The sequence below is a fragment of the Acanthopagrus latus genome, chromosome 1 (assembly GCF_904848185.1).
Source record: "Acanthopagrus latus isolate v.2019 chromosome 1, fAcaLat1.1, whole genome shotgun sequence".
Lineage (NCBI taxonomy): Eukaryota > Metazoa > Chordata > Actinopteri > Spariformes > Sparidae > Acanthopagrus > Acanthopagrus latus.
Genome location: NC_051039.1, coordinates 12,003,156 through 12,030,062, shown reverse-complemented (window position 1 = coordinate 12,030,062; position 26,907 = coordinate 12,003,156). Strand labels below are relative to the sequence as shown.

Below are 26,907 nucleotides of genomic sequence, written 5' to 3'. Positions count from 1 at the left end.
AAGTTGGAGTGAATGAACAAAACAATTCATTGTACTGAACTGGAAAAACAAGGCTGAAATACAACCGTGCTGTTCTGTCTGGAGATGCAGTGACATGTAAATTGTTAAACTGTGAGTAGAGAAAAAGTCTGCTAGCTGCTAGGCTAATTCATGCAATGTAAAAATTAGGCTGAAGCTGAAAATGGTGACAGGCAAAAAAAAAACCACTGCATTTTGTACTCTTGATAACTGTGCTTGTGGTCGAGTCATGTTTTATGTGTGTTGGAAGTAGAAGTGTCAATTCAAAATAAATTGTAATGTGCTTCACAATCTCACATACTTAACATATGTGTATGAAATCCAGAGCACACTTATCACCACATACATAATGAACAAATACCAAATGCTTAGACTGAAATAACATTATGAACAGCTTGTTATCATCAACGGTTGTTACGTGAAACTTTATTTTCACAAGGGATACATTTTCGTAAGGAATACAAATTCAAAATCTGCATTTAAAAATATCCTGATTGCACAAACCAGTATGATGTGGCAACCTAATTTTGACGCTCACTTCACTGCAGAAACCAGAAATCATTATGTTTAGCTACAGATGTGTTTACATTTCCACTTCCATAGCCACGCCTTTGACAACAACATGTGTTACACATGTGCTGGAGTCGAACTCGTTACAGTTCACCCGTGATGCAATGGATCATTTCCCCCGAGCACTCCATGACGACTGCTTTCTATGTGAAGTTTGAGCAACTAACCGTGTGTCGCTAGCCCCCGAGGATAACAGGAGGTGTGAATTCATTTGAAAGACTGCACTTCTCTCTTAGAGCAGGTCAAGAAAAGCCGCACCTCGAGTGACTTGATGTCACATAAACAAACACTGTGAATGCACTGGAGATAACTTTGTTTACGGACCTGCCATGTTTGTATAGGGTCTGTGATGGTTCAGTATGTTATGTTATAAAAACCCTCCTTGGTTATGTCATACTGCTAACGCTGACGTCCGTCGTGTTTGAACAGAATTTAACTGTGCTTGTTTAACAGAGAAGAACACGAGACACTAAATCAACATTTAATCATTTTGTTCTGGAGTTCTCCTTAAATACACACATAAATGTTGATGGTGCGAGATACTCGATTTATTTAGCACAGTCTCATGTTGGTGACCCGCTAAAATATAGTGGCGAGCCGTATGTGTTCATCTAGTTTAATGGAAGTTAAACAGGTGTGCAATGAGCACACTGCGCAGGGATCTGAAAACACAATGGGAGCCCTCATTACCTGTGGTTCAATGGGGAGGAAATGCATCCGCTCATTGTTCTGGCAAGGAACGTAGTATCTGGTTGCTATGACCAGGAATCATTGTGGCAGCTTGTGTGTTAATGAATTACCTGTCGAACCAGGTTTCCTGTCAAGTTGAGTGTCAAGTTATGGCTTGGCAGTAGAAGGGATCCATTTTATGTATAAGGAAACAAAGATGGAAAATGCATTATGTCTGACTATATGAGGAATTTTCAAACTCAGCTTTTCATAACAACTTCAAAACCAATGGAAACCAATAACCTGACAGTGCAGCTTGTAGAGCGATCAAGCTATTATGTTGCATGAAAGGTTTGGCTTGAAGGTTCAAGATAGATAGGATGAGGGTTGTGTTTGGTGGATGATCACGGTCGAGGAGAGGGATAAATGGTGGTCGAACAGAGCGTATGTAGCACGGCAGCCCAAAGTAGGGCCCGCGTGCCAAAGTTGGCCTGCCACAAGGTTTGATTTGGCCCCCCAAATGTTTTTAAATAAGTATCGAGTGGCAGGTTTCACATGAAGTCAGTCGAATATTTCTGCATCTTAACAATAAGATAAAATACATTCATGAAAAAGAGGTAGTGGTGTGCTTGAGTATTTTTATATCTCTGTATAATCAACAAACTTTTGAAACACATGCAGGTAGCAGGAATAAAACTTGAAATAGTTTAAAAAGCCTTTATTCAAAACATGGCTATTTACATAACAATAAAGCTGGCTAGACATTAAAGGTCCCCTGCAGGATACAAAATACTGTGATGAAGACCTTCAAGGTCAAACGTGGTCACTCTCACAGTAAAACAGATGATATTAAATAATGTTTACTATTGGCCCATTGGCCCTCAAATGAAAAAGTGTTGGCACCACTGATCTATAGAGAGGGGGCACGCCTCGATCGACGTATGGCTTCATCACCCATCTGTGGTTCCTGTAATGAATAGCAATATGTAAAATGACTGAGATGGATGCAGACAGGTGTTTTGGGAGATTAAACCCACCTATAGGTTATAATAACTTCATTCATGTCATTTATTTCAAAGACTTGTTGAATCCGATTTACTATATTTAACATTACCATGACCTGCTGGGAGGATTGTTTTTCCTACAGGTAGGACATCCTACTCAAATGATTTGGAAATTCCCCGATGCATCATTGTGTGAAATAAAAAGCTCTCTGTATTATTGAGTGTCATTTACAGCACCCGGGCCGTTTGCATAAATACTTCCTCGTCAACATTTTCACCTTGTCCAGAGTCTCTACGAGGCCCCATGTGCATTTTATTTGCAGCCCATTCCAGTTTTGGTCGGAGCAGAAAGAAGCCGATGATCGCCCCGCCGCCTTCAAACCTTCAGGGGAGAGAAAGTGCATCTCGACACTTTCTCTCCCCTGATGAACATAAAGCGCCTGCAGGGGAGAACATAGCACAGCAAGCGGAGAGGTGTGGCTGCATAACTCTCATGACAGGTAGACATGGGGGAGGAGCTAGATTACCTGTGCAGAGCTGGCAGCCAGTGCACAGTGGACAGAGCACCTGTTGCACTTCCCAGGCTCTGTCTCCCTCTCTTTCTCTGTTCCTCTCTCCCTCTTCCTGTCCCTCTCTCCCTTTCCCCTCGACTGGGCTGGTAGGCACCGGGCGAGCTGAGGGCCCCACCATGGATCCCACTGAGGCCGGCGGGAGCGAAAAGGAGAAGGAGAAAGAGAAGGAGAAAGTGATAAAGAAGAGGAACCGGCCGGTGTTCCTGCGTTACCTGGAGAGGAGGAAAACGGACACCATCGTGGCTGATGACGCGGCCAAAGGTGACTTCAACCTGGGGACGCTGGTGAGGAGGAGCCAGTCTGACAAGACGGAGTACAGCGCTAAACTTAAAGGTACACCAGATAATGACCTCCCCTGGGGTCAGAACTATGGCAACAATCTACACACACGTGAGCCAACACTAAGTCTGAAAAGTCTCTCAACTCTTGATAACACGCTGAGTGTCGACTATAGGTGGACTTTAAGTGCAGAGTGTATGGCTTGAAGGCAAAAAATTAACACAACAGGCACACACACGCACACATACACACACACACACACAGTATAGTACACATTGCTATAGCTCTGGATACCAGGCACCTGTTGTGTTAGTTGAGCAGGAGATACTCCCACAGGGATGAAGCCACATATGCAAACTGGGCTCCGAACTCAGGCACAGAGGAGTGGCTTTACAAGTGTTCCAGGCCAGCAAGTAAACAAGACCTACACACCAATGAAGTGCGAAGAGGGATTTGAAGATGAGTTTTCATCATCATGTTTAGCGAAAGAGTTCAAAAGAGATGTCAGACACTCGGTCGTACAGTTTGGTTTACAATGAAAATAACATCAAAGGTGCACTATGTAGACATTTATAGAAATTAGAGGTCATTTTTACCAGGAGATAAAGATCCTCAGTGACTTTTTTATGTTTAAACAAAGTAAATAGACAAATTGTTTGAATAAACCTTGACCTGGCCTTGAAGGACAACACAATTCAATACTGTTTTACTTTGTTTACATGTGGCGGACCCTGCCACCCTTGCAGCTTCAAACAGTGTTCTGGGGACATTATTTTCCTCTGAGAACAGCTCGTTTATTTACTTGCTTGAACATCTTCCAATCTCCCAAACTGCGTTGTGCCCCTTTAAAAGAGTGATCTGACTCAGACAGTAAGACGGAAACGAGAGTGAGACGCTGTTAAAAAAAAACAGTCGCTAATCCTGCTGATGATGCCTCGTCACAAAAAAGCTGACCTAGTCTTCTCACACACGTCGCACATGTCCACGTTTATGAAAATAAAACTGGCTTCACCTGTCCAATGAGCGCAGTCACTGACTGAGAATGCTGCACTTCAAGCAAAAACGAATGACATCACCGCCTCAGTAAGGGGTTGCTATCAAAGATTAGCTGAAGTATGCAGGCCTTCCTGTGCCACCTGTTCCTGGGCTTCCTCTCCTATGAACAATGCACATCACGTGCCAACATGACTTATTGTTTGAATTAGCAAAGTAAAGCCAACTTTTTACTTCTGTCTTTGTACTGATAGGATAACATTCACACCCACACACACACACACACACACACACACACACACACACTTGCCTTATCAGCAGCAGCTCTGTTTACTTGAAATAGAGACACTCTCTCCTCCTTTTGTACTTTCTGTTTTTTTTTTTTCCTCCTCCAACCTGCATCACAGCAGGCAGGGCTGTCAAAAAAAACCAAAACAAAACACACACACACACAGGGTTGTTTTCAGTAAACCTCTCTCCCACCCTGCTTGACGCTGGCCTCACACCTGACAGGCAGTATTACATATTTACAGTGGTATTACCATTGCAAATATTGACAGAACGATGACTTCACCGAAAGAGGAAACATGTGAGCTGCTGCTCGACAGTCAGTTCTCATCTGCTTGTCAGACAGGTTGGTCGAGCCGCAGAACCATGGCAACGTGACATCAAGATGTCTAATTATTTACAGTAACTCAGTATAATACTTCTGCCAATGATTTACCAGAACAAAAAACAGCATAAAGGGACAGTAATAAACCAAATACTAACATATATTTATCCAAGGACCAAGTTACTTTGTTGTGGATTTTATATTGCTTGAGGACTGAACTCTGCGGCAATTTATTAAACGACATGCATAGCGAGATAAATGTCCAACTTCTCCTTTTTCGGGAATACTTTTCAGCAGGCTCTCTTCAGTTCCTGCATACCTTACCCAAAATCTATTCTCAGTATTCTCAGTGATAAAAAAAATCCCATTGTGCACTTCCCCGGCGTGTCATTTTTCTTGATGGCGATACGTGATACGCCGTGCCTTGCATTCTGTTCTGGGGCAGTCTGATGGATCCCTTTCAATGGGCTGAACGCTGAAAAGCCCTGTATCCACTTTCATGGGAACTCCTGTGCCGGCAACCACAGCTCACCAAACATAATGCTGGCTAAAGGATAAGTCAGCATGGGGATCCACTTCTGAGTCTTGATGGGCTATAATGCATTTTTTAAAAAAATCTTTTGCGGCATTGTGAATTTATCAGTGAGCAGCAGTCTTTTCCGGTTCTCACACGTAATTCAAAGCTGTTGTTTCATGTTAAGATATTTTACAGCAGCGAGAAGGTATCGGAGTGAAACACGTACAAAAAAGAGCTGAAACCAGATTAAAAATAGAACATGCCTCCGTCCAACGAGCTGCCAGCATACCACACCTGATCTGTTTCTCACGGGTGGAGGTTTCCAGGGATTCTGGGGTCTCTTTTTTTCTTTTTTTTTTTTACACTGGAAGCCCACATAGACACAAGATACTGCTGATGCATGAGAGTGATACTTCTGTTACACAACATTTCCACTTGTAGCAATTTGTCCGTTGCTCCTACGATGAAAAATGTTATCTCACAGTGAAATGGTGGAAATATATTAGAAGGGGTTTATTCCAAAGCCTCAGTTGACTCAAATAACATCGCACTTTATCTACTTCTTGAAGCATTATCTGGCATTGACAAGTTAATTAATAACTGCTGAAGGTAAAGGGCTTTCGACGGCACAGTTTGGTCTTGCGATGCGGTGAATTCACTGACTCCGGCAAACATACCTCTTCCACAGACATCAAATCATAAGAGGGACAGAGGGGACACCCATCCATCCTGGGAAAAATATGATTTGCGTTTGTGATTTGTGTATTAATGACACTCAGTAAAAACTCCTGTGCTCCTATTACCCATAGCGGTGGCACATGAGGTAGACACAGTACGTATGTGCTGTAGGTATACCCACTTACCAGTCTTGATTTTCACTGCACTGAATTAGAGGTCACTCGTTATGTAAGCTAGCGGTTAGCATGCATTTGCTAGCTAGCCACAGTAACATTAGCCAGTGTTATTGATTCAGTGAGAGAAGCTGGAGAAGTTGGCAGAAGTCACAGCCCTTATTTTGGTGTCCACCTTAATAATTGCTCTCTAAAAAATGTCATGTTTGGTGGTTGGATGGTTGGTTTGTCAGCAGTATTACACAAACACTACCGAGCGGCTTTCCATGAAACTCGGATGGAGGATGGGTCTCAGCCCAGAGGAGACCTCATTAACTTTTGTTGTGGATACAGCTAAGGGGAGGATTTTTTTTTTAACATTCAGAGATATGGTGTTGCATTTATGGTTTGTTACTTTTGAGAGCCAGAGAAGCCAAATTTAAAAGAAAGCTGTGTTTTAAAAAAAACCAAAAAAAAAAAACCACACACACAGCCTGTAGTTATGAGTCCTAAAATCCGGAAATCCATTATAATTTTTACACTTTGGGTTCCCTTGTCTCAAAGTCATTGAGTTTTTAAATTGGTTGTCAGTTAAAAGCCTGGAATAAGGTCTGTGGTTACCGCGGGATTAATTAATTTTTACAAGTTTTGCTCTACAACATAAAACACACAGCCAAATGTCCCACAAAATAATTATAAAACTCTTACATGTCTTAAAAATGGTGGTTGCTAACAAGTGGCTAAATGGGACTACAGTAGTCAAGGACATTTAGTGTCATCACACTGAACACAGAGACTCATCTACTCACTAGTCCGTCTTTACAGGCCGACTTACTTGCAAGCTATTCAACCTCTAACACCAAAACTTGTGATTGATCAATTTATAGAAAGCCTGTACAGTAATTGTCTAGAAAGACGCTTAGTGGTGGTGACGTTCATGTCATGCGTATCATAAATTTCTGTTTGCCACAGAGATTATTTTTCGTGATAATCCAAAATCCAATTAAAAAATCCCATTGGCTTTTTGTGGAGGGAGCCAGGGCGATGCTAACGTCATCCCTAAACCACTCTATGGCAGCTTCAACGCAGACTGCACAAAAGGAAATCAAATTTAAACAAGGTGATCTGAGGGGAGGTCACAGAAACATGAACACCTGTGCAACGAATTTCAATTGGGCGCAAAAGTCCTTCAGATGAAGACTACCTCTGTGACATTTAATGCATTCAGTTTTTGTGGAGTTTTTCAGGGAGCTGATGATTTCATGCAGGTGTTCATTTGAGTCCTGTATCTCAGGAAAACGTAAGGTGTAACTGTATGCGAGTAGAATGTGATCCGATCTCCACTGCAGTTAGCCGTGTCTGAACACAGTCTGTACACTGATCACATTCATGAGAAAGTTCTGCCCACTGGCCAGAAACACATGACCCATTCTCCTCACCTTCAGCGAAAGGCAGCTGCTGCATACTGTACTGCACTGTTCTCTCGTGGCAGCACTGTGGCCGGCAGAGCGTCTGCAACTTGACACTCCTGTTGCATCCGGCATAAAAAAAAACAAATAAATGAAAGATTTGTATAAGGAAGAAAAAAGAAGATGCAACTTTCTCACTATCTTGCCTCTGAGATCCGGGTCTTGGTAATATTTTCTGCACAAATTGAAATTCTCATGGTCAAATATTCTCCAGGTTAACCTCTGTGTTAGTGTGTGCGCGTGTGTAAAATTAGGAAACCAGGACTGTATGTATATATATATCCCTGTGTGAATCAGTGTTAGTGTTTGTGTTTGTGTGTGTGTGTGTGTGTGTGTGTCCTTGCATATGCAGGAGTGTGTTTGTCATTGTGTGCTGCTCCCCCCCACCCCCCCACCTACACACACACACACACACACACACACACACACACACACACACACACACACACACACACACTCTCCCAGTCTGAGCAGATGGAATGCCTGAGCACGCCGTAGCATTACATCAGCGGCACGATTAGTTCCGTAACCTGACACGAGCCTCGCAGCCTTCTGTCATCCTCCCTCCACTTCCCTCCCTCTCTCTCTCTCTCTCTCTCTCCATCACTCCCCCCGCCAGAGAGGGAAGTGGTGTGTAGCGTCGATTAGGCAGCAAGGAAGCATTCCTCTTCCCTGAACAGACACTCCTGCCTGCCATGCAAAGCGCAGAGCAGCCACAGACTGATTAGGCAGCAGAGCAATAAAAAAAAAAAGGGAGAAGTGAGCCTGACTGGCATGTTAAGTGAGGCCTTTTGGCGCTCGAGTCAAAATAATTAGATCACCGTGAAATACGGCGATCTAAATGGCTGCTGGGGCGTCAAGCGGATATGTTGGAAGAGATGTAGGTTTTTCCAAGCACGCACAGCCCACAGGGCCCAGGGTGTTTACCCGCATTTTTAGAAAATGTGCCACGCAGATGGCTTGAAATGCTGGCAAAAACATATCATTTTTGGGAAACTGCAGATTTATAGCGAAGTGCACATGCACTCGCATCATCACTCGTTCTTGTATGACCTGCATAACTCATCGGGCCAGGTGCTGTACAGAAAGTCGATGAGGTCGTTATTAGTGTCCTTTTCCCTGCCTGACAATGTTTTATACGTCTTTTCGCTGAATATCACCAGCTGGTGTTTATAAACGCCACTGCAAATGGCAGTCAGTGTTTGGTAAATGGCGTTCCATGCACCTGCACACATATGTCTAATGCGTCTAAATTATATTTGCCAGAAAAATCTAATTGTTAACAAGATATCCAGCCCTTTTCTCCAGTATAGATATAAACATGATGGAGCGTGTTTCAATGCCAGCTGGCACCGGCTTTCCGTACATTGACGATGCGTTTAGCTCCCTAAAAATTACAGCTGAACTGATTTTCTTTTAACGCTAATTCCATCATTCCCTCAGAGAAAATGTCACCACACAACCTGTCCCCACTGCCCTCGCCAGCTCTGGACCCAGAGGAGGTCCGTCTGAGGAAGATGAACCGCAGGGCAAAGGTCATTCAGGAGCTTGTGCAGACTGAAAAGGACTTCCTCACCGACCTGGAGCTGTGCATCAGAGAGGTGGTCCAGCCTCTACGGAATTTGCAGGTAGATGCTTTTCAGCATTCTGAAATGTCGAAAAGTCTCTTGCAGGCTGAATGTGGTATTAATCCAAACCAAATTCAAGTATCAGACCAAAATGTCTTGGATTGGGGCACTGCCATCTTGCGCTCATGACATCAGGGCTCAACTGTCAGCCACGACATCACGCCCACTACTACGCATTAAAACCAAGCTTGTCAGAGAAATTAACACTTGAAGATACTTTGGGAACTATTTGTACTGATTTTGCTCACAGTTTGGCCCATGTCTCCTCTACCAACATGGAGAGGCTATTCTCCTACAAGACAGCCAGCCACCAGGGGGCGATCAAGGTGTTTTGGCTTCACCTTAAGCAAATACGACAAAACGTTTTCTTGAATTAAAATTGGATTTTGTTAAGTAGAATGCGAATATTGAATTAGCTTCCTCCTGAAAGCGTTGATGAAACGGCATCATTTGCCTGGTTGGTACATCTTGACAATGCAATCCTAAACTGCACCTTACCATCATTCAACCCCACCATAACCCCTGATTCACACACTGAGATGAATCACTTTAGACATTGGAGCATATTTATATCAAATAGCCACAAATCAACGTTAATCTGTTCAAATTAACATTGGCCATTGATATCAACGTCAATTTCGACTTTGATTTGTGTTCCTTATCCTCTGTCAGGTTGTGGATGTAGACAGGCTGTTCACCAACATGGAGACAGTGTGTGAGGTGTCTGCGGCACTCCTTCACAGACTTCATGAGGCCCTGGCCGACCCCGATCCAGAGGCAGTCGTCATAGGTAACAACATCATGACTCTTGCCTGTCTGGTTCAAGTTTATCGAAACGTTACTGCTCTGTTTAATATTCGACTTGCACCCTGTATTTCATGTCCTATGTGTCACATTTTGTTTTTTTTTTTGTTTGTTTTTTTTGCTTTGTTTTTGAAGGTGAAGTATTCATCCAGGCGAAGGCAGCTTTAGAAGATGTATATAAGATTTACTGTTACCACCATGACGATGCCAACATGTCACTGAAGTCCTATGAGAAAGACGAAGAGATAAAGCAACATTTCACCACTTGTGTATTAGCTCTGAAGTAAGTAACCTCCTTCAGATACTATTTCAAATTATTTCAAATTATTCACAATAGTTTTCTGCATATAATCTTGGTGCTGACTGTGTTTCGTTGTCTTTGGTATTACAGGAAAATCTATGACCAAGAGTAAGTACCATTTAAATATACTGTCATACATAGATCTCGGTTGATGCATTGAATTAGCTGTTTTGGTTTTATTGTCATTGCTCCTGTGTGTTGTTTTCTTTCCTGAATCTCAGTTCTGTAGATCATAACATTTAATTGTCAGCCGTCATTTATGCTATAATGTACTTCATTTGTGCAGAGGGAAACCCAACCTGCTGGACATGGGCTCACTCATCATCAAGCCAGTTCAGAGGATCATGAAGTACCCACTGCTGCTGAGGGAGCTGTGGCAGGCCACGCCCGAAGACCATCCCGACTGTCGGCCGCTGCAGGAAGCCTTCACCGCCACCAAAATCATCAACGTTAACATCAATGAGTTCAAGAGACGAAAGGATATAGGTGAGATTTCATTTACGTTGTCATGTATACTGGTATTTATCACTATGTCTTTTTTAAAATCAATTTTGTTACTGTGCTGTAATGTCTATGCTGTATTTACTCTGACATAACTCTTTCAATTGTAGTTCAATATTCCTGCTCATTTATATTTTAACGTGACTATTTCAGTTATGAAGTATAAGAGGTTGGAAGATGAAGGCACACTGAGGGGAAAACTACACAAGTTCAACATTCACTCCATCCGGAAGAAAGGCGACAGATTTGCAGGCTATCTCAAGATCCTCACTGGAGTCGAACCACAGGTAAAAAAAGAACAAACAAAAAAGTTTGAGTTCATCCCACACTCACTGCAACCATGATAAAAACAGAGTAAACAGACTAGAGGTTATGAGGCTATTAGCAGACATGATCTATTGCTGTATTTGTTAATGGAATTATTCATTCATATATTCACCCTTTATACTCATCACTGAAGGGTGATCCTCATTTACAATGACACTGAGTCAATTACAAACAAAGAAAAGGGAAAAACAAAAAAAAAAGTGAAGTACAGTATTAAACAGAAAAGCAATCCTGCCTTTACCTTTCTGATAATGGAAGTTAAGATAATGTGTTTTTTCTCTTCTTCCTGTAGGTGAGAGATGAAGTGTTTGACAGAGAGGAGAAGCTGTTTAGGAGTCTGGAGAAGGCCACGAGGCTGCTGGTCAAGAATGTTCAATGTTACCTGCAGCACACTCAGGTAGGGAACCGCAAGTCCTGCTGCACATGGTGTGCGTTTTAACCGTTTTATATATATTCAACTTTTGATGTGTTTTCTGCAGGACATGGTGTCTGTAGCTGTCCAGAACGTCCATGACATGGAGAACATCGTCAAGGAGTCGGGCAAAAACGGCACAAACGGCTCATTGCACATCAACAGAAATGACCCCTATAAGCACTTTGTGAGTAGTTTGTACTTTATCCCATAATAAGTCGACTTTAGCTGACTTTACTGTCCAGTTTTGTCTTCACTGAATCTTCAGTACTTCTGTCCTTGCTGTTCCGACATGATCTCCCATTCACCTTCCTGCGAACCATGAGTCATCTGTCACTGTGCCCACAGCTACCTGTCCTCTGTCCGTGGTATTATATTAATCCTCTCCTTCCGTGCCTTTAACCTTCCTGCTCGACCCTTCAGCAACTCTGCCAACTTACATTTCCTACCCTCGTCTCTCAGTAGATCGCACTCTTGCCAACCCTGACATACCTTTACCTTTCAATAAGATTCTGTGTGCAGCAGTTAAGCACAGCCTCATACCGAAATCTGTAAAGAAGTGTAGACACAAAGGTGCATGTACACAAAGAAGGCACACAGCAGACATCATCTAACCATGACAGCTGTAACTGACAGATGTTATTTTCACCAAAGAAAGTGTTCTTTTTTTTTTCAACATTACAGGCTCCACACTATAATAAATAAAATCTGTTGTGTCTGCTAAAGTCTCACTTTAAGCTGAACAGTATCACCAGCCCGTGTTCGTCTGCATGCAAATGGAGCTGTAGCAGCTCTGTTGTTGTTGTTGTGTATTCAAGATTGATGTCGAGGCGCACTTTACTGCTTCCCCTTGGAGGAAATTGCTCTGAATTAGAGACACTGCTGCACACTAAAAATGAAGGCATTTAATGGATCATACATTATTTAAAATATCTTCGAAAAACAAACATAAGCACCCTATAAGTGCCTGTTTACATGCGCAGAATTCACAATAGTGAATGCTTGTGTAGATTTACACTGGATGGTTCCATTCATCATCTTCCACCTCATTGACTCCCTCCTCCAGAAAGACAGTATGGAGCGCTTGGTTCTCGCCCCCCTCTCCTCCCTTCAAGGCATGTTCACGGCCCCACAGAAGCTCATCCAGAAGCGCTATGACAAATTGCTGGATTACTGCAGCCGCCTGGAGCGCTCCTCGTCTTTTTCATCCTCGTCCTCGTCATCCACCACCGCTTCCTCTCCCTCATTGGTGTCGGAGGACCCGCCCGGTCCCGCCAAGAGGGACTACGAAGCCATCAATGCCTTGCTGGTGGAGGAGTTGCAGAGGTTCAACATGGCCGCCTACACCATCCTGACCAACTGTATGGTATACCTGGTGGCCCTGCTCAGAGGGCTGATGGACAAAATACTGCTTTGTTCCCCGTCCATAAAGCAGCTGCCGGTGAGGGTCCAACACTTAAATTTAAAGGTGCAACATGAAAGATTGGGCCAGGATTTTAGTTTAAAACATTTAAAACATGAATTAACATGAACAACAGTGTTAAGCATACATTTATTGTGTTGCAGAGATTTCTGAAGTTAGCATGCTAACCATCTAGCCCAAGTCAGTCCCGTCTTGTAATACCACTTTGTACCTCAAGGGGCAATAGTCTGATAGCATAGCTCCCGTTTAACTGGGTGATGTAAGCAAACAGAGAGTTTGTGACATTTCAGAAGCTCTCTTCGCTTTTCCAGTCTGATAAATTAACAAAATAAACTCACAAAATGTCGAGGAGGAGACTTTTTCTCTTTAATTATCATCAAATACAAAAATATAAGCCTTTTGACTTCGAGTTTTTTGTTTACCAAACCAAGACAAGCCTGATTGCCTTGTTAATCACACTATATCAAACTCAACATGAGCAATATTAAAACCAATCTACAACATCTCATAGTTCTAACAATCACTTCTAGTTTGGTCTCAAGAAATCCTTAATTCACATGGTTAGATTTGAAAATATTTGCTGACCTGGCCGCTATCTGCCTGGATAACTGAGCTAACACGCTAACTGCAGCTAATAGCTACAGCAGAGAGTATAGTGAGCAGCAGTTAGTGGTTACTCAGGTGACATACTGGCCCCATATTTGTTTGGAGCGACTTTCGACAGGTGGCCTTATTTTTCACAACACACCTTTATCATTCCAAACTAAAACGTGTCTTGTCTGCCTTTTTCAGGCTCCGCTGTCAAACATCGCTGAAGTGCAGAACAGCATCATGGATGAGCTGAACAATCTGTCGTTTGTCAAAGATAACGCACAGAAGCTGATGGAGCGGAAGGTCAGCTTCGAGAGGCAACGAGACAAGAAAATAGCGGTAAGAAAAGTGGAAGCAGTCTTGAAAGAATATTCATGCCTGGAGACAAAAATGTCCATTGTAAGCGGCAGTCGGTAGATCTGGTTAGTTGTGTAACCATCTGCAAAGTCCCCATTGGCTCCACGTCCAAATAAATAATTTGCCTAAATTAGTGACTTTAAGTATTTACTTACATGTCAATTGTCCTTCTAATTCTATTACAGAACTTAATTGTAATAGGAGAAAGGGAAGATTTGGAGAATTCTTTGAATTTTTCTATCATGTTGAGTCAGTGTGTTAAAATTTAATAACCGAGTCTGATTAGAATAAATGGATGCAAACTTTACACTTAAACTTTATGTCATCATTCAATTATTACATAAGTTGAGGGGAACTAAGCATAATGCATTTTACAAGTCTCACATATCTAGCATTTAGTATATTACGCATGTGTCCCTAGAGAAACCCTTCACATTGAACTAATGTAATAGAATTAGATGGAAAATTCTCATGTAAATAGGATACTTGAAGGCACTGTTTTAGGCTAATTATTTTTTGATTGCAGGTTAGAAAAAGCTCCCACATATTCCTCTGAGTCTTTCAAAATGTTCTGAACCAGTTCCAAGCCGTAAACGAGCAGCTATGAGTCTTATCAAAGGCAGACATAGTGAACAGCTCCAGGCTGTGATTAACTGGGGCACTCGACAACCCAAATCAGGTATCAGTCCTCAGAGACATATATATATATATATATGTGCGTGTGTAGGTGTACGCATATGCATACACACCTGTACCTATTATGAGATTTTTAAACTAACACCCCCAGGAGCTTATTGCCATTCCACCTCCTGAGAATATAATATATGATAACCAACATCATGCCTACATGTGCCCACACACCAGACCCACTTCAAATAATAACACCAACACACCTTTGTACCGTGCTGTTCTCCAGGTGCCGGAGGTACAGCATCAAACCGAGGAGCAACGCACCCGGCTGCTGGCAGAACACCCACTGAGCCGTCTGTACCAGCTGAAGAGGAAGTGCAATGGCTGCCAGGAGCAGGACCTCAGCCTGCTGGAGGGAGAGCTGGTGGCCCTACTGGAGGACACGGACCCATTAGGCAGCAGCAGCCGCTGGCTAGTTGACACTGGAGGCAAGTGTGTGTGTGTGCGTGTGTGTGTGTGTGTGTGTGTGCAGAAGGACAAAGGCCCCCTCAGGCCAGAGGTAGCTCCTGGCGCATTGTGTTTGTCAGCCACACAAAGTGAATTAAGTCATCACATCAGATCATCATCCGCAGGTATGGTCGGTATAGGTCTTCTTTTATACACTTTCCTCTGTGAATACACCTGCATCTATTACACGACTGAGGCTGTGTAGACACACCAAACTTTACTTTCTGACACCGACAAGTCAACACACAAGAGTCAGTCCCAGGAGCTCCTGTGATGTCATGGTTGCTGGTACGTCTTCGCCTGCCTCTGGAGATGGTTGCCTCACAACAGGGCCAACTCCATAGCTTGTCTCCATCTCCCCTCTACATCTCGCAGAGGCACCTGAGATCCCGATGTCTTGTTTGGAACAAACCGCTGCGCGTTGTAAGCAGTGTTACTTAGAGTACAAAGCTTCTCCCTATGGGTATTCAGAAACAAGGACGGAGAGACGCCGCTTGCGCGCCTCTCTGTACTCTGCAATAACAAGTTCTTTTTTATGAGTGCTCGGGAAAAAAAAAATAAAAAAAAATGAGTGTGTGCGTGTGTGTTTCTTGGTGCGAAGTACATTCTTCACAGACTTGTCTTTTCCTCTGGGATTACAAGCATTCCCAGGAAGTTGTTGTTCATTCTTCTGTTGATATCAACACTATGAATATGCTTGCCTCATATTTACACATTCCTCAGTACGCTCACATGGATTTAAGATTGTGCAAGCAAACGCTGGAGCTTTTGGTTAATGTAATGTACACACAGCCCAATATTTCAAAAAGACAATTATTTTTATGAATTTGGAAATTGTCTTATAAAGTAAAAATAAACGCCTTATTGTTGAAAAATTGAAAATGTCAGTTTTTGGCCAGATTTTGTTGCTCTTCTCTGAGAAGTAGCCATCTGTCCAATTTATTCTCAAAACTATTTGAGGGCAGAATATAACCACCAATATAACCAGCTACCAGCTGTAGCTGCCTTTAGCTGGTTAGCCCAGTTAGACGTGCAGCTAGCAGTTCACACTGGGAGCTCAGAGATTGTTAGTGTTTAGGTTGTTAGCACGAGAGCTTTGAACCGGGATAGGCCAGGGCTAGCTGGTTAGCATGCTAGCATAAGTAGATATCTATGCAACAAGACATTGAAATAATATCAAAACTGCTATTTATTCACATTCTTGATAATCTTGGCTATTTTTCTAATGCTTTCAACAACAATCTCTACACATTGGCCCTTGAAATAATTGAGAACATATTTATAGTCTTTCCACTGAGAACACTTTTACTTACCTCTGCAAAGGAGGATATGTTTTCACCTTTGTCCATTTGTTGGTTTTGTGGAAACAGATTTCCACAAAACTTGGATGGCGAATGGGTCTCACCTCTAAATAGACGGCTTTAACTTGTGGTTTGGATTAAGGGAAGAAAATTTTGGTCAATTTCTTTCACATTGCGAGGTGGCTGAGAGCCATTCTAGCTGGAATTCATTTTTACCGCATCAGTCTAATGGTTGAAATGTAAAAATGGTTGATGGCTTATTTGGAGGATTATCCACACAACTGATATTGAGGTGCTGTGTTGCTTTTCAGCATCTTGAGCACAACAAACAAAATCACATTCACCCACGTTTTGAGTTGCATACCTCAAAACCTGAACAAAACAACACTGTCAGCAACACTAAAGAAAAGTGAGATTTTTGTTTTTCTTCGACCGAGACTTCAAAATGCACTCTGAGGTCAAACATCCTGACAACTTGTCGTGTCGTGTCACTGTTAGGTGCGCAGGGCTACGTCTACTCCACCTTCCTGAAGCCGTACAACCCTCTGAGGGACTCCCAGCGGGGAGGCCAGATGGTCCGGGAGCAGCAGCAGCAGCAGCCGCCTGGCATGGTGGACGAGGACTTTGACGACCTCAGTCTGTTCGTGTCGGGCAGTGGCAGCAGCAGCCTGCGCAGCTTCAACCTCAACTCCGCCGACAGCAGCTCAACCCTCTCTGGACTACAGGGGGAGCAAGAGAGCCCCGAAGACCTGGAGGACACGCTGGACGCTGAGGCTCAGCAGGTGTGTGTGTGTGTGTGTGTGTGTAGTCAGAACTGTTCTTGCACCATATGGATGTCATTTTAAGACACTGCAGCACTTAGGACTGAGAGACAGGTTGAAAAAAGAGGAATACTTTGTCTAACTGAGTTTGGTTTCCAGCTTGAGGTCACTCAAGGTCGAGAAGATTAACTGTTGCAGAGAGACTGTGTCAGCAAATACAAATACAGACAAACACTCTGAAGCTATGTGTGAACCAAACAGTAAAAAAATAAATAAATAAATAAACTGGATCACACCACAGGAACCCCATAAATACAAAAGAAAAAAAAAAAAACGGCTCAGCAGGCTGTGTAACTTTAATGGCAGTGCTTTCTCAAATGTGAGCCTCCACCTGTAAAATACGTGGGTTGTTATTACAGAGGGCCAGTAAAACTGTGGCCTGCTGTTAGATATAGTGGATGAGCAGGAGTTCCGCCAGTGTCTCTCTCTCTCTCTCTAGCTTGCATTGAAATTAAATGGGGTGAGTAACATTACAATGATGACAGCGCTGTCACTTTGGCTCCACACTCTCCCAGGCTCTGTTGAACCTTTTGTTCATGTCTTCATCCTGTATGACGACCCAATCAGCCTCCGATCTGCATCATAACACGACACGGTTATTTGTTTTAAAAAAAAAACAAAAACATGTTGGTGAGGATCAGTCGACTGCAGCCAGTGAATATTAAGACTGGTGGTGACATTTTGTCCCTGTGGAAAGCTGATGGACAGTGCCACCTTCTGGATTTGCAGGAGAATGCATACACTTGAATGTTATTTCAGTGCAGGTTGAGATTTGGTATTTACTGTACTATTTAGTTTGTGCTGTATCGTAGACAACTGGCAGTTAGATAATAGACAACGGCTGAATGGTGTCTCTGTCTCAGCTATCATTTGTTTCTGATTGTGTTGAACTCAGACACTGTGGGGGGCACAAATCACACTTTTTTTTTTTAACATATCAAATAAAGCCCACACTACTGCTATCAAAAGAAACACTATTTGTTCCTTACTACATCTGAATTGTGTCTCTTTCCACAGTTTTATGCCGTTTATGCATTTCAAGCCCGCTGTGACCAGGAGCTGACCTTGCAGGAGTACCAGCATGTCCGGATCCTCCAGTTCTCTGACCTAGGAGGCAATAAGGACTGGTGGCTAGCGGAGTGTAACGGACAGAGGGGATACGTCCCTGCCAACTACCTTGGCAGGATGTCTTACGCATAAATAGAGGCCCTCAAGGATATCAAGACAACAGAAACATCGAGAGCACCAGACCCGGAAAGAACCTGTGGCATGTGGCATTTAGAGCAAAAACAAAAATAGCCCCAACATTAACACCCACACTCTACTTTGTGAAACTGCACTAGGTATCCCTACAGTTTATCAGAGGTCTCTTACCAAAAGTGTTAAATCTGCTTTGCCTTCAGACAATCACAACGAGAACTCACACATGCAGCCAATACATAAACGATGGTAGGAACACACAGGGCACTGTGCTGAGCACTTTTTGTACTTCAGTGTTGTAGAGTCTATATTGATAATGAAGTGATTTATTCTTGAAATTAATTTTATATGTGAACTGATTTGCAGATGAAGTCATTGTTATATGTGAAATAATTAAGTCATGAAGTATATGGTCTATGTGAATGTGAAATGAAGAAATCTATGTCATCATTTATATTTTAACAGTTATGTCTCGAATAAACATACATAAACATCCATTTTTCCTGAAGAATAGAATGATTTGCATTCAAGGACACCACATGTCACAAATTCATTTTGTAAGAAGGAGATTTATTGATGGTTTCAATATAAACAGTGACAGTCACTTTCTCATTGGATAGGACAGGACGAGGCACACACAGTCCAGCAGCATTTACACAAAAGGAAGATTCAAGTATTTGACTGGATGGTGTTTCTCATGTACAGGTGCTTTTGATATACAAACAACACTCTGGCACTGATTCCACACACACACACACACATACTTATTTTCTCCCTCACACACCCACTGAGATCCTCCCACTGCTCATTTCTTCAGTTTCTTCTGCGCTGCCTTCTTCTTCACCAGCTGTAAACGTTTCATGGCATTAAGCTGGGACTCCTGGGATGTTGGTGCTTTGTCCCCTGGTGCAGCCTTTGACCCGTTCCCATTGTTCCCATTGCCTCCCCCATTATTGCCTCCGTTACCTCCTGCACTTGCCTGGGAGCTGCTCGGGGAGCCGCCGCCCGATGAGGTCGACCCTTTCCCCTGGCCTTCACCGCTCGATGAGCGGTTCAATGGCTGCTTGCCCAGAGTGAGGGGTGGGGGAGGTTTCAGAGGCACCTGGCTGGAGCCGTTTCCGTTGCCGCTCCCAGGTATCTTTGAGCCCCCAACTCCCGACTTTGCACCTGCAAGTCCAGACAGCCCGACGGGTTTCTGGCCAGAGGGAGTCGACAAGCTCTTGTGGCTCCCGCTTGGGCCAGAGGAACCTAGTTTGGAGCTGGCAGGAAGAGATGTGTTCGTCTTGGCACCAAACGCGGCCCAGCCTGTGAGACCACTGCCTGCAGATGTCGAGCTGCTGCTGGTGGGATTGGCTGATGGTGTGGATGCCTGAAATAATTAAGGGGGAAAAAAAAAGTTACAATTATCAAGCAACAGATTCAAATGAGACCTTAAAAGTCACCAATATGTTTAGTCTCAAACAGCAGCTAATTAATTTCAGTGTTCATTATAGCATTTTTCTACAAAAGACAAAGTAGGAAAGTCAGATCGTATGTAGAGAAGGAATAACGCATTGCTGATTTTGACTTTCCATGGGATTTGTTGACAGTAACCAAAGAATACAAAATAAAAAAATAGAATAAAACCAGCCATATCCTATAAACATATCTTCAGATAACAGTTGCTACCTGTTAGCTAGTCAGACAATGCCTCACCTTGCTTACTTGAACAATATTTCTACTGAAAATTAAAAAAACGCCCTCCTGCTCTGACTTGAATTAACATAATCATTTCAACACAACATGTTTGCTGTCAAAATAACTTTACGGTGAACTCCAAAAAGTGAAAGTATGCTGACAAGTTTTAAAGCCACTCCCTCTGGAGAAGTGTACTGGAACAGTGATCTGATGATAAACTATTTATGGAGAGTTCCTTTCAGAGCGGTTTTGCATATTGACAGCAATTGCGTTTCTCTCTCACAGTAATAAATTAGGGGTTGAGAATCCTAGTTATTGCTTGTCTTGAGGGTGACACGAGGGAAACACTGGATAGAAGGTTGGAAAAATTCTTGTTTATGATTCAGCTACTCGAGAAGTCACCTCCTGTAAATGATCAGCGTCAGCGTTGAACACTCACCTTCACCTCTGCTCTTTTGAAGGCCTGGAAGGTGCTGGTTGTGTCAGGCTTGGCTTTAAGCTCTGTCTTTTTCACCAGCGTGTCTTTTACAATAGGCGCTGATGATGCAGATGCAGGAGATGGTTTCTGTGGAGGTTTCTGGGCCTAGTGGACAATATTACAAGTTAATATCTTAACAGAAACTATGACAAAGCAGAAACTATTCACATGAATGTGTGCTGATTAGTCATCCATACGGTCATATGATTTATTTTCCTCACCATACGCTTCATTTGCCTGGTGCAGCGGGCACAATACCACACCAACCGAGGATCATTCACTTCCTTGTCTGTCACCTGGGGCTTGTGACAGTCCTGGTGGTACAGATTATGGCACTCCTGGCACTCAACCAACTGGTTTCCCATGGTCACTGTCATTTGTCTTGTAATTGCATACACAGCAGGGAAGTCAACAAAGTGAACATGGCAATGCATATCAGGTTTTACTTTTCAGGATCAAAGTTTGAGTGGAGTGAATGTTGATCAGCATAAATGATTTGCTAAGACTTGAGATGTACCTGCAAACCACACAGGCCAGGCCCATTTCCATGGCAAAGTCATCAGCATTGGTCTCATCGTAGTCGTTTATGTTCGGCAGGAGGTCTTTGCTTGTCTGAACGGTAACTGGGGAGGCACGATTCTCCTGTTTCTCCAAACGAGGCTTTTTCGGAGGGTCCACGTCAGCCAGCTCGACCCTGACCTGTTTGTCAGGAGGGCAGAAAGACGTATGTTTGGACATGTAGACATCATGATAAGTAACAACACTATCTGTAGCCACCTTATTAATTATTCCTAGGCTCTTACTAGTCCTATATGGAGTTAAGCACATGATTTTCTTCTTCTCTTGATTAAAAACATATAAATCTATCTCGTACCTTCTCACTTGGTCTCTTCTCTACCTCTTTCTTGCTCTTTTCGGAACTGGATTTGCTACTGCCACTGCTGCTGCTGGAGGATGAGGAACTGGAAGAGGACTTGGAGTCCTGTTTACTTAAGCTCAGTTTTGACACAGACCCCTTGGACACCTCTATATCCTGAGGATACACAATGATAATTCACAATAGAAATGAGTTGCATACATTCATGTTTAAGATTCCAGTCGTATCAAGACAAATCTGTGCTGAACTCCTTACTTTCTGTAGCGAGCGGTACGTTGAGTCACTTCCTCTTGAAAGGGACTCATCCAGTAAAGCTTTGAGCTTCTCAGCGGAGTCTTTACTCTTGGAGTGCAGGTAACTCAATCCCTTTAGAAAGATGGGATCCAACTCCAGACTGACAGGTCCAGCCATGGCTTCAACTGGGAATCATAAAATACATCAGCTTTATAGACTTCTTTTACAACTTGACCAAATACCCATGCTGTAGACAAGTTAGGATACACAAACAAAAAAAAAAAAAAAAAGAAAGAAAGAAGGAGATGAAGCATAACAAAAGCTGTGGGTGCCATATAGACGTGCAGTGTGAACTTGGACTGACAGCTTCAGTCAATTACATACCACAGTGAAACAGCCTTATTGATTCAGATAACAGAGTGTTTTTTCCAAGGACCTGAATCTTGACAGATCTTTGCTACAGTCAATACAACACTGTACCGCAGGCTCCTGGCTCTTAAAAAAAAAAAAAAATAAAAATAAAAAATCACCTAGATGTAAGTTCATTCTCACTTTAGGCTATAATAGATAGAGCTGTTCACATTAAATCCCCTTAACGTTAAATATTTAAGCCGGCTGAAATATTTATTGGTAAATGTCTGGTCTGTGTTTCTTCAGCGCAGCTTAGTCCCACCCAGTTTGTGTATACGGATTTGGTGTACGATATATATTTGCACTGATTACCATAACTCATGACTAGATTACATACATCTAATACAAAGTGAAGCCAGGGAAGGTGAAGGCTAAGAAATAGGTCGAATAAAAACACCTGAAGAGAAGTAGAGACCCTATAATACGACCATGAGTGTTGCTCAAGTGTCCACTCCAGTGACGCTGATTTAAAGATACACATTGCGCTGTATTCTTTCATTTTAACGTGCTCTATGATATACAAATACATTGTTTTCAGTGGGAATTGAACATCATTCAACATCACAGAGTCACAGATATCCTTCTTCCGTCTGTAAGGTTTAACATAAAGACATACGCACGCAAACATCGACATCATTTGGTTGCTGAGTAACGTTATTAGTCCGGACCAGAAACACAGAGCACCGTCCGAGATAGACATCTAAAGTCAGCGGCCCGTAATAAAACAAACTTTACGGACGATGATTGTGAAGTGTTTAAGTTGTATTACGTTACCTCACACTGCTTCTGGAGACAGAACAAAATAAAAAAAACCTACCTCTTATCCCGGTATTTTCGTTATGAGGAAAGCGGTTGACTTCCTATAGAAGAAGTAGGCAGCCGGGGAGGACTGCTTCCCGTCGTCTTACAACATGTGCACCCGTTAAATGTGTCCGGAGTCTCTACGCGCGGAACCTTCTCTGGGAATTATTTTCTTCATTTTTAAAATATCACACGATTTTGAATCCGGTATTTAACATCCAATGACACACACATTCTACTTATTGAATAATTCAAAATTATTGTCGCGTTTTAGTGTATATTCCCATTACAGTACTTGAGGGGCTGTAAGTTTCGACAGCAGACGGATGATGGCGCTGTCGAGCTAAGCTACCTTTAGCACAAGGACAGAAGAAGCAGCAGCACGGTGCCAGGAAGCGTGTACCATAACAACGTGGTTTGATAGAAATAGCCTGTGTATGTGTCCGCATTACTAACGCTGTTGTGAGTATCTGTTAATGTCAGTATATGTGTGGGACCCGAAAATTCGTTTCGGCTAACACCTTGTTGCTACCATACTCAAAACAGACACGTGAAGTAATTTCTAGAGCTCATTACTCATGACTTCACTCTGTGATTACTCCACAGAACTATCCACTATGACGCACACCGAGATAAAGCGACACCCGTCCCTCTATCTGGAGGTTTGCTCCCAGAATGAAGAACTGCGTCTTCCCCTGCACACCTCCATCGCCCTTTTTCTCCTCTCCTACTGCGACTGCAAGTCTTTCAAAGTGTTCCTTGTCTCCACCGAACCTGGCAGCTCCCAGTCACCGAGGAGTCAGCTGTCAGAGTCCGTGGATGTGACTGACGTTCAGCTGGAGGATCTGCCCCAGCTGGTGCGAGGCTGCCGCCTCCCTGCTGTGCTGGATGAGACTGGGAGTCTCTGCAGGGCAGGACTGGCTGTGGTCCTGAGACACATCATCAACAAGACTTTACAGGCTGACCCCTCAAGGAATGATGTGTTGGCTCTGCTGGGGTTCAAGAAGACCTGTCTGAAGGCCTGTGCTGAGGTTAGTGGTAAACAGGGACACACGAGCAAAATATAAAGCCAAAACTTCAGCCACACAGTATCATGACAAGGTCAATGCTGTTAATCCAGAGCTTGACATATATTGATTTGCAAAGCTCGTTTGATTGAAACAAGGTCTCTGGGATGTGAAAGGATCCATCCTGATTCAGTGTACACAATGTTTCAGAGAGGAGAACTGATAAACAACTGTAAAGTCATCAGAATGTTTTTTTGAAAATGACCTTACTTGGTTCTGTTAATAGGGAGAATTGAGACAGCCCAGGTAATCACTTATGAGTAATTGCTTGTATGATCTGTTTTTTAGCCAGTGAACATCAACTCAACCTACAGGCGTGTGTGTGTGTGTGTGTGTGCAGACAAGCACAGAGACTAAGCTTCCCAGTAGCAAATTAAATATGAAATCAATATTTACTTTGGTTTTAATGAAACAAGAAATTCCTCTGGAAATCAACAACTGCTTATAATCAGTACATTTAAGCAAATCCAAGTGATTCACTTACAGCTTTGTCTTAGTTTTTCTTAAAATTGACCACCAAGTTGCATAATTCATCGGTAGAAATGTCATTGGAGAGTAGAAACATAATGACCTTTGAAATAAAGCATTGCCATAGCTTGTTACGAGGGATGCGCTGATACATCAGCTCGACATCGGGACAAACTGATATTCACCTTGCTGACTGCGCTCTGTCTGTTGGCAAAGACGATAATATTCACAGATCGCAGTGGCAGATGTTTATCTGATGTGTCACATCAATTCTGCACAGGCATTCTCACGAGCTATTGCCTCGTAACATCACTACCATCAGTTTGTAAGGCTACATAAGCACAGAAAAAATATCTTATTGAGTCAGTACTTGTATAAAAGGCTATAGAGGCTTTTTTTAAAAACAGTTCCTTCTCAAAAAAGAACCATTTTACTGTGGAAGAAGGATATATATTGAAGTTTTTCATAAAATTGTATAGAATTTTTTATTATAAGGCTATTTCTTTGTTGCCCTGGCACAGAAAGAGGGAATATATAACAACAAAAACAAAATAAACATCAACAAAAAAAACATTGGCATTGGTTACAGGCCAAAGAATTGTTATTTTAAACATTTGTATCATGTTTCAGTCGGAGCACCCCGGCTTTTTATTGAATCTTTTTCCACACAGTCTAGCAAAGTATTCAGTCCAAATAAACTTTTGTTTTAACATAATGACCAACCAAAGTGACCAGTTTTAGTTACAGAATGTTAATTAGAGCTTGTTCACAGCCAAAGCAGCATTACTTTAGTGACGTAAACATATCAAAATAACAAATAGTATAACCAATGTCTTTCCTGACAGTGCTGTGTAGGACCTCCAAAATCTTTTCTTTCCTGTCTCTCAGGTGAGCAAGTGGACCAGACTATGTGAAATTGGCATCCCCTCCGCTGTTGAAGAACACCTCAAAAACCCCAACAATCAATATCAGCAGCCGCCTCTATCCATCCTCACCCTGGAGCGGAGGCTGGCCGAGCCCGTCAAAGTCCACAATGATGACAAAATACGGAGACAGAAACTCCAAGAGCAGAGACAGAAGGAAAAGAATGAGTCCCCTGAAGGCGGAGGGATCCCAGACTCTGGGTCCGAACCTGGACAGTCAGCTCAGGTCTGTGATGGACTGGAGCTCAGGGCGGCTCTGGCCAAACTATCTGTGGATTCAGTTCCGACTCCGACCACCAGAGAGAACTCTGAGATCAGGAAAGTGAAGACCACAGACCTGCCGCCGCTTGAGCATGTGTTTGCAGAGGGACTGTACTTCACTCTGACTGATGTAGTGCTGCTGCCATGCATCCATCAGTACTTGGTAAGGGCCTTGGAGTCGATGAATAATGTCTAAGCTTTGTAAGTAATGAACCCTTTAGGAAAGGAAACAGCTCTTATCGGCTCCTTAGGTTATCACGTAATTTGAAGCCATGAATATACGTCAGCTGCTCATGGAATTTTACACTTTCAAGGCATGGACATACTGTGCGCTCTACAAAATTTACTGTAAACAAAATACCCATTATTATGTTGTGGGCAGCCAAGTGCAGCGGCGCTAGGCGACACTCAACATAAACAGTAGCACCCATGACGAAGGACTGATGTCACCTCATATAGATGTCCCCCACCCACACTCCTGATGTGTGTTAACTCTTTCTTCTACTGTTTTTTTTTTCCTCTTACCACTAGCGCTGTTTTTTCATCCAAATTGTCTTGCTGAGAGTTTTAAGATGTGGACACTTCAGTTGTACAGATAGCTGTCTTCTCTCAAACATTATAGAACTAGATGGCAAAGTGGTTTCGTGGTGCTCAAATTGTTGAGAAACCGGACACAGTCACCCAAGAAGAGCCTGCCAACTCTGCAGGAGGTGTCCATGTACGAGAGGCTAGCTAACTAGGCTAGTTAACGCTACATTTTGGCCAAAGAGGACTTTATTTATGCGTGCATGCCGTGCTGTCACAAGCTCCGGCCTCTTATCCACGAGCAGGTGCACGCTTCCTTCTTTGCTGTGATATGGTTGGCAGGTGCTGTTGAGTCGAAATAAAATATTATCTCGAGCAACCAGGTCATGACTTCTTCACACTGATGTTGAGTTTTTCAAATGTATTTTTTTCGCCACTCCAAGCAGTGTGCCATCTGGTTCCATTATATTAGAGACAAGGCAGATATCTCTACAGCCGATACCTCCAAAAGTCTCCAACACACACCGAAACAATCCAGATGAATAAAAAAACACTACAGGAAAGATAAAAAATAAGTATTTTTGATTTTGGGTGAGCCCCGCCTTTGATGGCTTTTATTATGATGACCTGTCAAATTATACATGACTCACTGTTTTTACACTGTGGTGAGGGTGAGCAGGCACTACATCCAGCTCCTTTCAGATCCATCCAGGCAGAAACTTGAGTTAAGAAGAGTGGCTGCATCAGACTTGGCAGAGGGTTTTTTTTGCTCTCAAAGGTGGTCTAGAGCCACCTGGCAAGGACTGATAACAGTGTATGTGAGGGGTTCCATTCAAATGCAGCAGGTC

The 26,907-nt window shown here is 42.9% G+C and overlaps 3 protein-coding genes across 6 annotated transcripts in view; 2 read left to right on the top strand and 1 right to left on the bottom strand.

The window, feature by feature from the left end:
* Positions 1 to 1,531: 1,531 nt before the first annotated feature.
* arhgef38 (Rho guanine nucleotide exchange factor (GEF) 38) lies at positions 1,532 to 18,832 on the top strand. Its single transcript, XM_037094743.1, has 14 exons — positions 1,532 to 3,166; positions 8,978 to 9,162; positions 9,835 to 9,952; positions 10,102 to 10,249; positions 10,358 to 10,375; positions 10,554 to 10,753; positions 10,922 to 11,055; positions 11,388 to 11,492; positions 11,575 to 11,694; positions 12,574 to 12,948; positions 13,723 to 13,860; positions 14,795 to 14,996; positions 16,815 to 17,098; positions 18,155 to 18,832. Exons 1-14 carry the CDS (start codon positions 2,566 to 2,568, stop codon positions 18,335 to 18,337), a joined length of 2,811 nt encoding a protein of 936 aa, XP_036950638.1. The 5' UTR covers positions 1,532 to 2,565; the 3' UTR covers positions 18,338 to 18,832.
* On the bottom strand, positions 7,932 to 22,974 carry ints12 (integrator complex subunit 12). Of its 3 annotated transcripts, none has more exons than XR_005074545.1 (8): positions 22,832 to 22,974; positions 21,625 to 21,788; positions 21,367 to 21,525; positions 21,010 to 21,191; positions 20,714 to 20,873; positions 20,454 to 20,597; positions 19,081 to 19,706; positions 7,932 to 7,990 (listed from the first exon to the last, which is right to left on the bottom strand). XR_005074545.1 is itself a non-coding variant. In XM_037094791.1 (8 exons), the coding sequence occupies exons 3-8, from the start codon at positions 21,778 to 21,780 to the stop codon at positions 19,143 to 19,145; spliced, it is 1,365 nt and encodes a 454-aa protein (XP_036950686.1). In that variant the 5' UTR covers positions 21,781 to 21,788; positions 21,988 to 22,098; positions 22,832 to 22,865; the 3' UTR covers positions 19,081 to 19,142. The 3 variants fall into 3 exon arrangements, 2 of the variants coding, with proteins under 2 accessions (XP_036950676.1, XP_036950686.1); XM_037094791.1 differs by lacking the exon at positions 7,932 to 7,990 and adding an exon at positions 21,988 to 22,098 and having other exon boundaries at positions 22,832 to 22,865; XM_037094781.1 differs by lacking the exon at positions 7,932 to 7,990 and having other exon boundaries at positions 18,887 to 19,706.
* Positions 22,975 to 23,123: 149 nt separating this feature from the next.
* The window catches only part of gstcd (glutathione S-transferase, C-terminal domain containing), a 56,757-nt gene continuing 52,973 nt past the window's right edge, over positions 23,124 to 26,907 (top strand). The window contains exons 1-3 of one of the 2 annotated variants that reach the window (XM_037094767.1): positions 23,124 to 23,250; positions 23,422 to 23,846; positions 25,239 to 25,697. In XM_037094767.1, coding sequence (XP_036950662.1) covers positions 23,433 to 23,846; positions 25,239 to 25,697 — 873 coding nt within the window. In that variant the 5' untranslated portion in view covers positions 23,124 to 23,250; positions 23,422 to 23,432. Of the gene's footprint in view, positions 23,278 to 23,421; positions 23,847 to 25,238; positions 25,698 to 26,907 lie in introns of both variants that reach the window. The other variant, XM_037094757.1, reaches the window with a different exon arrangement.

What these genes read in the sequence shown, in the direction of transcription:
- ints12 (XM_037094781.1), bottom strand. Translation starts at nt 21,780, where the DNA reads ATGGCTGGACCTGTCAGTCTGGAGTTGGATCCCATCTTTCTAAAGGGA. An exon ending in AGAAGAGACCAAGTGAGAAG is followed by an intron (nt 21,192 to 21,366) that starts GTACGAGATAGA and finishes CCTGACAAACAG; the next exon opens with GTCAGGGTCGAGCTGGCTGA. An exon ending in CTGGCCTGTGTGGTTTGCAG is followed by an intron (nt 20,874 to 21,009) that starts GTACATCTCAAG and finishes TGCAATTACAAG; the next exon opens with ACAAATGACAGTGACCATGG.
- arhgef38 (XM_037094743.1), top strand. Translation starts at nt 2,566, where the DNA reads ATGTGCATTTTATTTGCAGCCCATTCCAGTTTTGGTCGGAGCAGAAAG. An exon ending in GTTACCTGCAGCACACTCAG is followed by an intron (nt 11,493 to 11,574) that starts GTAGGGAACCGC and finishes TGTTTTCTGCAG; the next exon opens with GACATGGTGTCTGTAGCTGT. An exon ending in CTGGCTAGTTGACACTGGAG is followed by an intron (nt 14,997 to 16,814) that starts GCAAGTGTGTGT and finishes TGTCACTGTTAG; the next exon opens with GTGCGCAGGGCTACGTCTAC.